This window comes from Schistosoma haematobium, chromosome 6 (genome assembly GCF_000699445.3).
Source record: "Schistosoma haematobium chromosome 6, whole genome shotgun sequence".
Lineage (NCBI taxonomy): Eukaryota > Metazoa > Platyhelminthes > Trematoda > Strigeidida > Schistosomatidae > Schistosoma > Schistosoma haematobium.
The window spans coordinates 7,641,128-7,652,375 of NC_067201.1; the positions used below are offsets into that span (position 1 = coordinate 7,641,128).

The 11,248-nt window shown below is 35.9% G+C and overlaps 1 protein-coding gene across 1 annotated transcript in view; it reads right to left on the reverse strand.

Moving 5' to 3' along the window:
- The window catches only part of INPP5B_3 (Type II inositol 1,4,5-trisphosphate 5-phosphatase), a gene marked incomplete at its 3' end in the record, with an annotated part of 50,759 nt that extends 42,239 nt beyond the window's left edge, over window positions 1-8,520 (reverse strand). The window contains exons 1-3 of the mRNA XM_012937050.3: window positions 8,356-8,520; window positions 6,406-6,491; window positions 4,773-4,879 (exon numbers count right to left, since the gene is read on the reverse strand). Of these exons, the coding sequence (XP_012792504.1) occupies window positions 4,773-4,879; window positions 6,406-6,491; window positions 8,356-8,457 (295 nt within the window). The 5' untranslated portion in view covers window positions 8,458-8,520. The remainder of the gene's footprint in view (window positions 1-4,772; window positions 4,880-6,405; window positions 6,492-8,355) is intronic.
- Window positions 8,521-11,248: the final 2,728 nt, after the last annotated feature.

Sequence of the window (11,248 nt, forward strand, 5' to 3'; positions counted from 1 at the left end):
CCCATTAGAACCACATTTTCTCATCAAAATCCAAAATTGTCATAGAAGAGTAACAACTTCGACGATGGCGAGAAGATAAAACGTGAAAGAACGAAGTAACCGAATTTAATTTCGACGACCCCCAGAAAAATTTAAAACGAAGAGAATAGCAATAAGATAATTGCATTATCATAAGTAAGGTGGGAAGGGAGTGTAACTTGAATGGGACAAGACTGATCTATCCTAAATTTTGTATAGTACATATTTTATGACCTTGGTTAGTGTATATGTTGAACACACTGCGGTACTTCGCTTAGTAAAATATCTTTTACCCCTGTTATTTTACTAGTAACATAAGATAATAAACAATTTTCAACATTCATAAGTAGTGAGTAGTTGGGAACGAAAAATGTGAGACAACTTTGTTTTATACCAAAGCTTTAATAGTACAATGTTTGTATGTTACAGTGAGCGAGATGTGAGTTTAAAGAGTGGATTGCCCCTAAAGTTTGGAGAGTTATTCATTAGATTAGTGATTTACACCAGTTACCTATTCATTAGATAGTTATCAGCTTCTATCAAAGCACTAATGAGAATATCAGTGATTAATCGAATGGAGATATAGTCTAAAGACGATTACCAGATAGAATATCAAATAAATACCGTTAGAAGTTACTTTCAAACGAAATGAAAATACTGAATAAAAGTAACAGATTAAAAAGACAATATGTCGAAATTGAATAATTTAACTATGTCGTTTAATTCGGATTTGCAACATTTAGAAACTCTTGTAATTTATATTATTATTCAAATGTTTTATTCGGTCGCACATTGATTTTAGTTAGGCTACTGCTGAGAACTAGGGAGCACTGAACAGTTGCTTCGTCCTAGTATGGTGTCAGTCTGCAACAAATATAACCTACAAATTAAACCACAAAATTCCTTCAAATAAACAATAATATTCGGATCACCAGTGACTTCATTCAAGATGTTTCCGCAACTCTAGTCGGAAATAGTCACTGGTGGAGGTTTAGAAATGTTAGGAGTGGAACAGTTATCATAAGTGAGACTGGATGATCGTAGAGCTGTATCACAAACTGATTGGACATAGAACTGTACTAAGTAGCTCAAATGGTAAGGCATTCACTGAGAGAGAGAGAGAGAGAGAGAGAGAGAGAGAGAGTAAAAACCACTTATATAATTGTACAGTCCAAAATATATGAGTAGTTATACGATAGCGAATAGTTTAAATGTGATTAGATTGTTGCTTTCCAATGCCCCATTGTTGTTCTTGTAAATATTAATTTTTAAAAAAAAGACATTTTGCTCAGTGTATTATTTCAGTCGATAGTATGTCGTAAAGATTTCGAATTGATTAAATTTTTCCCTTTTTTGCTTATATGAAGAAAAATTGTATAAACTATTAATGATCAGTTGGTCATATTCAACATAGAGCCTGTCACAAATATGCATTACCCTAAGTTTATAACACCAGCATTAGCACAAAAAAATGAAAATAACGAAATGAATAGCAATAGACAAAAATGATAATGATAAGGCTAAACACTTAAAATTCAATTCGAAAAGACATGTATGAAGGAATACGGAAGCCCAAGATCTAGAGTAAGATAAAGAATAAATCAACCTGCGACACTGTGATCGATACAGAGTTATATCATTCAAAATCCCTAACCACTGTGTATAAGATATCAACTATCCTTGTTAAACTCATGACTGAACAATTAACGAACATGTTTTTGGACTAATACATAGGCAAACTGATTGCGCTTAACATAAATGTTGAACAGTATCTCACACGATATACATCGAAATAACCGCGTCAGATGAAACAGTTAACAACCGAAAACAATGGATAAGGGTTGTGCAGTATTGTGAATGGGTTGAAGTTAGAAATGAACACCGTTGGATACCGAGAAAGTGATTTAGAGGTTAATCATTAGTGCGAAAAAACCAAAGGTCTTGAGTTTGACTTCTGTGTGCAGGGTCGTGGATGCTCATTGCTGAATAGCCTCATACTATGACGAAATGGCTGTCCAGTGCTTCCAGGTTTTCAGTGGTGGTCCAGCTACGATCAGTTCGTGACTTAAAAACTGGAACTTCAACAATATCTCCAAAACATACACTCATAACCTCAGTCAGTTAGTCAGTCAGCTAAAACGTAGGATCAGGCACATATATGCATCGGTTCAAGTTGCCATACCTCATTAACACAACAAGATGAATACCGGATTCATAGAAGTAGTAAATTCAGTGGTAGTAATATATGAAAGAACGATTGAATATAAGGATATATTACAGGAAGAAAGAATTATTTCGTAGAAAGAAAGGTATGAAGCGATTTTAATCTCATAGTTTAAGGGCAGATAGAGAGTGTATACACCTACGCCATTTTGTTCGATTCTGAGCCATGTCACCAAGAGTCTCCAACCATTGGTTACGATAGTCGCGCGGACCCCGGCCAAGTAGTCTGCATCTACCAACATGGCTCAGACTAGAAGTTAGTGACTTTGTGGACTGATGCCACGTTTTGGTTTGGCCACCTCTAACTTTCTTCCAACCATCCCCAACACCGGTTAGCATTGCACGTCGTGGTAATCGGTGTTCAGGCATACGTAACACCTGGATCAACCATCTCATAACCTATAATAATGATAATAATCTAAACTTGCGTGAATACATATATCCCTTAGTAACTTTGCTAGACTTTAGGAGTACAATGGAGTGAAATGGTGGAAAGAAATAAAAAGAGAGTAAAAGATTATGTAACCACAGTAATTCAAACCCATTCACTAACAAATTTTAATATGCACATCAAAATAGTACAGTAATCGATCTTATGACCTGACGAGAACAAACATCAACATGGTAAAAGTAGAAAACTTATAGCAGCAAACAAATGTAAGTTTATTTGTCATTATAAAAATGCTGATTAGTTAACTATATAAAAGTTGGTGTTAGTTAATTAAGTTTTAACAAAGACAACATTTATATGCTTTAACAAACCTACAACTCCATAGGTGTCAAATGATTTTAGCACTTAGCAGAATATAAAAACAATGTTTTGTCAATAAACTTAGTATAGCTGAAAAACATTTTTGTCGCAACATGCACAGTTGTTCTTATTAATTGAATATGTATAATTACTTTGCTGAAGCTTACAAATGTAAGTAGATAAGATTGTAAATACATGAAATCCTGTAAATCCTTACATAGATTTTAATTAATATAAGATTGTACACACTTTATGTGAAACCTGAAGTGTAATTACATGAACGACGAGACTATAAGTTATGAACGAACCAATCAGATTACAGATGGATCTTGGATTTTAGCGCGAAATTTATTCACTTATTTGGCGAAATACCATTTTGGCATTATAGCTGGTGTCAGTTCGTGATGAACTTATTAAATCTAATTTCTAACCCTGACGTTCAACTGTATATCCTAATCCTAATTCCTCACACCGACATATAAGTTCCATTTAACCCTAGTAAGTAGCTGGACATTCCAAGGTCATTTTAGCGCTGCTCAAAGGTCGTCCATAAATTATAGTCTCACCGATTTGAGACCTGAAACCAAGTGATACTTGTAAGTTACTAATTTAACCAACCACTAACTATTATGCAAAACTTTATTTTCAGTTGATACTATTATTAGTATTATTATCATTCCGCGAACCTAAATTACTTTCAACATGACAACAAAAATAAAAGCGGGACCCAGATAACAGGCAGTCAGTCAGTCACTCACAAGCAACATAGAATCTGGGCATATACGTGCATCGGATTAAGCTGACATACTATATTAGGGCGGCGAGATACCAGAGTAGTGAAAGTAGTAATAATATCAACGGTAGTAGAAAATGGAAAGCATAAACAATACAACTTAAGAAAATAAAAATTCGTGGAACAAAAAAGCACAAGATAACTTTGGAACTCATGATCTACAAGAAGATAAGGAGTAAATGTGCCCGTGATATTTTGACCGATCCTGAACCATATCACTTAACTTCTCCAACAATCGGTAACGATAATCATGCGAACCCCAACCGAGTAGTCAAGCCCCACTAACACGACTTGGAACAGCTATCAATGACTTTATACATTGATGTCGCGTTTTAGTTTGCTATATGTACCTAGTATCATGAGTCCCACCTCAGCATTGGTCACTCGGTTTCCCAACATTAATAAAAACCAAGTATAACCAACTTTCATTAAGATCTTAAATTACTGATCTCTTCAATTTTCTTCCATTAGGATATATGTACTAGGAAAATAAAAATGAAAATAAATGACAAATTTCCAAGGTGTTCAAGTTCCAGTTTAAAAAACATATAATCTCAGATCGTAAGTTGTTAACAGTATTGTTACAATGGCCAGAAAAGACGGATTGATTGCTCAATGATCTACAACCTTATTCTCTGTCAATTATTTATTAATAGACAAGTAACTAATGACCATGCTACCTCAATCTCCTAATATAAATTAACTTAGTCAGTTACCTCATGATTTGGTCATTTGGTGTTGATTCAGTTTGAATTGAAAAACTCGGTTTTGGTTACCTCATCTATTTGAGCAACCGTATCAATCAATTGAGCAATTACATAAATATTTCAGTGTGATATTGAATACAATTTACTACTAAAATATCGGGTATTAATTAAACCAGCAAATTTTGTTTATAATGTCTCGACTCTACGATTCTCTTTCGAGATTATGATGGTCGGAATAAAATAACTGTAAATTTACTTCAAAAACAAAGAAATATCTTACTTGTTGCCTCACAAGAGAAGTCTTTATCCAAAACAATCAAATCAATTAATGCTGGAATATCCGATAGATCCGAAATCAAATCCTTGGCTCGAGAGAAAATAAATAGGCTAGTTTTAAAAAAATCCCAAGAAAAAGCAATAAGAAATAAAGACGGGAGCAATAAAGAGCTCACTAATTGGAGAAAACTGAAGTCATTACACCGAAGTCTCTGAAATTCTTTTAAAGATATCTCGAAACGAAATCTACACATTTATGACGTCTTATTTAAAAAAAGAAGCTGAAATTGAACATTTGGTTGTAACAATAATGCATATACGCATTTCCCTTAGATATTCCATCGCTTGGGTCCTTATAGCTATTTAACATACAGAGCAAAGGGATATAGGTAATGACTTACAGTCTATGAATAGCCAGTTGTTATAGAGTGGGGGTGTAATTTTCTGAATGGATGGGGATTGCGATCGTCAAAATTAATTAAAGTGCTAACCGGTAGATAAACCCAATGGTAAGATAAGGCCGAGTGATAACTTTATTTGACTGGAGTATTGGCCACAAACTCCAAATGAACTGATATTAAACAAAAAATCATTTAGCCAGAAGAAAAGGTTTTTGTCTAATATGAAGCCCAAGGATTAGGCCTATCATTAACAAGTGATTAAATAATGAGTGACCTACAAGCTAATTTCTCCCAGTCGCCTACGATATTTAATCATGTCTATTTTGTGTTTATATTTTTAATATATAAACAAGTTATTCTATTATACGAAAAACTGCCCATCTGGATAAAGGTCTTGTCTTTCATTTCTAATTATCTGGCAGTCTAGGTCAATAATATGACCTCGTATTAGTAGCAGTAGTCGGTTAGCTGGTGATAATAGAGACATTAGTGGCATCATAAAAAACTACTCGATACCCGAATTGCTGTGCATATCCAACCGGAGTTAAGCTCCGCTACCAGAGTAGTCATTGAAATCACTGACGAATTTGAACTTCCTTCACATTTACAACCGATCTCGGAGTTGTCTACAACTTCCAGTCGTTTGTTTTACATTACAACGTAGTATGAGTACAATAATGTCCATAAGCCAATACACAAAATATTTCACAAATCCCACCTACGAATCAAGTAGTGAGAAAGTGAGACTAAATGATAGAAAGCTCACAGTTTAAACAAATGTGTTGTGAACATTAATTTTGAAAATAACATGAAACAAGAATTTCGCGACGAAGTACAAGTTTCAAGGTAAATCCTGAAGTCACAACTTTATGGTTTCGATCAAATTTAACCTATTTATTAAAAAGTTGATCAGTTTACTCAAAAAAATGAGTATCCATATTACAGCAAATAGCTTCTTAGTTGTTAGACAATATAAAAAACTTGTTTCCCAATTTTTAAATCATATCACATGGTATTTGTACTGCTTTACGTCACCTGGGGAAGAACTGAAGGTGCGTCTTCAATGAACACAAGCACGAGCATAATACTATTAAAATGGCAAAGCAAATTTAAGTTACTTTTAGGACCTGTCTGAATACTAGTGTAACTTAAAACTATTCATTACTGAATTATGAGTAGCACTTCACAGTAAGTAAATTTCAGCCCTCATAAAATAAAAAAAAATATTAAACATACGCGCTTTTATCAGAAGAACGATTCTGTACGACAGAAACTATGGTCTCAGTTCGTGACCTATCATTTAGTATATTTACAGGGAAAGCCTAAAACAAAGGAAAATGAAACAACAAACCGAACGTTTATATTAAGCAATTCTATACTATAGTCTCAACAAATGGAGTACATTTTGCAGTAGTACTTGTAATATATATATATATATATATATATTACTTTTTTGGAAGTTAATTGTTTGTACGGAATCGTGTTTGGATAGTGAAGATCAACCACATGAAGCAAATTTATATAATTTTACGACTGCTGCTTTGGGTTCTTTGCTCGAATTTGCCCACTGCAGTCCCAAACAGTTGCACAGAGACGTTTCTTCCAGCCAGAATGACAAAAAGAAATCGTTTCCATTAGATATCACAATAACACAAAAATCACATGAGAAATAGTTGGAGGTAACGTCAGTAGATTTTATTGAGGGACCGAAGTGCTAAGTCATATTGCTGTTGAATATCACTACCCCACCCATTTTGCGCAGTGTTCCCTAGAAAAGACTTTTCACTGTATATAGACCAATGAAAAGTTGCTAATGTGGTGTGGCAACTCGAACTGATGCACGTACGTACGAAGTTCTACGTTGTTACTGAATGAATGAATGAAAAGTTCACTAAGTTAGTAACTTTTAGTGGGGAATCAGCAGTGCATAGCCACTAACACAAAAACGATTAGTCTAATAGTCGATTTTTTTAAACTTCGTTATATATTTCCGGTACCTTTGCAACCTTTAAGGTAAACAAATCCCAAGGACTTAACTACACAGGATAATAATGAGTGAGAAAAGTGGGTAGGACTCTAATTTATGGACGAGCCAATCAGAAGCGTTTAGGGAATTTCAAGGTCACGGCGCTAAGTTCAGTGCGAGATGCTCACATTCGATCGTTTTACAGCAGATTTTAGAGAATAGGTGATCGTTGAGAGACTACAGCAGATGGGACTATTAAGAAGTTCCTGTGTCTGTGACTGCGGCAATTAAATGACCGCAGCACGGTGTGCAGACTGTCGCGATGACATTGTATTTCGTTGTACTATATGTTGTAGAAAAAAATCTGCTCGAACTGGCACTTTTTTTGCCCGGTCACGGCTAAGGCTAAGACAAACCATGATAATCGTTGCAAATTGGATCATAAAGTCTCCAGTAACATTAGCTGCGGCTATACCGATGATTGGAAAGCGTATAGATGCCTCTCGAGACTTGGTTTTGTGCATCATGTGGTGGTGCACAAACGTCATTTCTTTGATCCAACGACGGGGGGTCCATACAAACAACATTGAGGGCATGTGGTCTAGGCTGAAGTATTTTTTAAGACCCTACCACGGCTCCAGAGGACGATTATTATGGAGTCATATGGACGAGTTCTTATACCGCATGCACTATGATTTCAAAACTTCTGAACCTATATCAAACCTCAACAAGTTCTTAAATAATGTAAAAGAAGAATATCCATTGTAATTCATCACTTTTTTATTATATATTTTCACTTCATACTAACTCTCTTCTGATTGACTAATGTCCTCAAGGTCACTTAAAAATTCGTTCAAAGGTCGTCCATAAAGTAGAGTTTCACCGAAAAGTGCTACATCTTAAGGCAACAACCTATAGGCGTTTTCCACCACAGTGGTTACATATGCATACTGCACATTTTGACCACTGGGTTCCTGATCTATCACTAAGTGTATTTATAAACTAATTATATATATATATATATATATATATAAACATGTCTTAGAACAGACGTTTTAGCATCACCAATACAAAGAGTTACTGTCAAAACTCTTGCCCGAGTAAAGCATACTAAATTAGCAAAATTACTTCGTCGAATTTTAGTACTAAACATATTCGCTCCACAGAATATTTGAAATAAGAACAAGGTACAATATACATATTTCTACATAGAGACTCACAAGTGCACAAAAATCGTCAAGTAGATCCTGTTTGTTTACATGTGAATCCAAATATGACTGTACAACCTTTTTACACTTTAATGTGTAGTGAAGTAAATCCATCTAACTAACAATATCACACCTTGTCATAGCAACCCTGAGAAAACCCAAACCCGCCAAAAGGCATCTTTGAACTATGCGCTAAATTCACGTACAACTCTAAATCCTGTTTTTTTTTCCATTTCGATATGTACCTGAGTTTTGGTAGACGTTCACTAGAAAACTTATGACTTGATTACGGCTTCACTTATTCGTAAATCTCAAGGATCAAGGTGATCTTTTATTAGACTAAAACCTCATGTTCACATTTGTGTAGAAAGAACAGAAAGCCTACAGTCTATGTTTTTCCTTTTCTAACATGCTTCTAACAGTGTCTAGTCTTCTCTTGAATGAATAAAGTGTAGGTGCGGACACCACTGCTTCTGGTAGCAGGTCCCAAGTATTGATAACTCAGTGCGAAAACATGTGTGCCACTGGTATTTTGTTCGCTCTTGGCTTTTCTACTCACCTGCGATGTGCTCCGAGTTTTTATAGCAGGAAGAAAAAGAGAGAATACATCAAATCCACAATCATTTCTCAATATTCCATGCATCAAAGTCAGATCACTTCTTAATCTGAGGTAGGACAGAGTGAAGAGTTTTGGATCCTGGACGCAGTTTTCAAGTTTATTTCCCACTAAGGTTGTGGTTATTGTAAAGAACATGATAGTACCTAACTTGTTAAATGTCCATCTTTAAGCCCATAGGGTACTAAACTCCTTATCGGTGGCCTCATATCAGAAGGCCGTAACATCATGGCTCACTGTCATCCCATGATCCTTGTGAACCCGGATCACGGGAACAGGCACTCTTCCTACACCGTGCTTATTTACCATTGTCTTCCCAAAGTGCATGTAGACACACCTGGCAGCATTGATGGACGTCAGCCATTTTCAGACCAGCCAGTCAGAATATTTAAGTCTGCCTGAAGTGTACATGCATCTGTGTCTCCTGTTATTTCGCTCCAGATTTTAACATAATCAGCGCATAGTAGCAGTGATGACTGAATCATACTTGAGAGTTCATTTACATACAATATGAAAAGTAAATAACCTAGGACAGAGAGTTGTGGCACTCCGCTAAGTACTTGTTTCCAAGTGGAGCACTTGTAATTTGTTCTTACCTTCCAGCCTCAATAGCAGTCTTTTTCTTCGCACCGATGCGACTTTATCATATGGACTACCTTTGAGATACCCTAGTGACACTGAAAATGCCCACCTACTTAGCAGGGCTTAGTCAGGACTATTAAGGAATGGCAGGAATTAGGGTCATAATCTACTGTTAACAGTTAGGCTTAGGAATCAGATTTGGGATTTCTATTACGAAATGACATCAGCTAAAATGTCAAAACATTACTTAGACAAATAAGTGAATGAGTTTCGCGCCAAAATCCAAAATCCATTTCTAATGTGCTTGGTTCGTTCATAAATAAAACGTTTCGCTGAAGTCTATGTAGACAACATAAACTGAATTTTCATTATCTAGAGCCTCTATCCATTTCTCTCTTGCTATGAGGAGATCTGTTGTGCAAGATGACCCTTTCCTGAAACCATGTTGTTCTCTGTTTAACGTGTTATAAATTCCCACGAATGTCATTATGGTCTTTTTGATTATTCTTTCTAGTATTTCAATTGTGACCTAAATGAGGCAGACGGGTTTGTAGTTTGATGAGGGTCGTCATGACCCTATTTTATGTATTGGATTGATGATTGCATCCTTCCGGTCCGTAGATAACTCACAGTGACTAAGCGATATATTGAATATCGTGGTCAGTGAGGCAGCACTATTTTTCGAAACTATTCTCACGATTTAAGAGCACAGTTCAACCGGTCCTAGTGACTGCTCCGTGTCTAAAATGTGAAGGGCCTTAAATTAATCGTCGCAATCGAAGTCCACAATAAGCAGACGAATTTTCGACCTTGTATTTGTATCTGGCCATTCGTAAAGACCTGTAGTGTTCTTTCGTAATTTCTGTTCCAAGGCTGATAACGATGTTACAACATTTCTTCTTATGTATTATTAAACGTTTGGTATGACGGTCTATCCAGGGATGGCCGTGCTTCTTCTCCATTGAGACTGTTTTGGGCGTAAAAGTTTGAGTTACTTGAAAACTGCATAAAACTAGCCCATGTCACTTCTGTTGATGCCCGTGGGTACATTAAGGTCACCTATCATAAAGCTTTTACATCTGTTTGATAAGAATTTGGGTTTATTTAGGAGGAAGACATCCAATACATATACTGGACTTATGTATACTACGACTAATTCAATGTCTTGCCTCTTACATATCACGCACTTCTGATGTTGATCGCGTTTCTAAGATGGAAACGACAACAGGTTTTTCTGTATCTGCAACTGTTTTGAGCTCCTCCATCATCACTGACATATATTCCGGATCCAGTCAGTTTTTATGTGTTTTCCAGCGTTGGGTTTCTTCTTTCACCAGAAGGTAAGGTAACTCTTGAGAGTCGGCATTTTTGTATACTTTCAGAACCTACTTTTTGCTTTATTCTGTGGAGCTTATAGATGTGGACTGCTGCCGCTCTTTCTGGAAGTAACTTGCTTATTAGGGACATAATAAGGCTTAGGTCATGTTCAAATCTAGCCTTTGGTTCCTTTTCACAGGATTCTTCAAATTTACAAAAGGTAACTGATCTATCAGTGAGGACCCTACTAAGAAGCTGTGAAGGTTTAGTCCTGAAATGTTATCCCGGCAGTTTGATTTGAAGTCCGACGTTACGGTTTCACTCTGTCTCCTTATTTTCTTTTTATGAGCACAACTATAAGCCAATCATCGATCTTATTATATCTCCCGA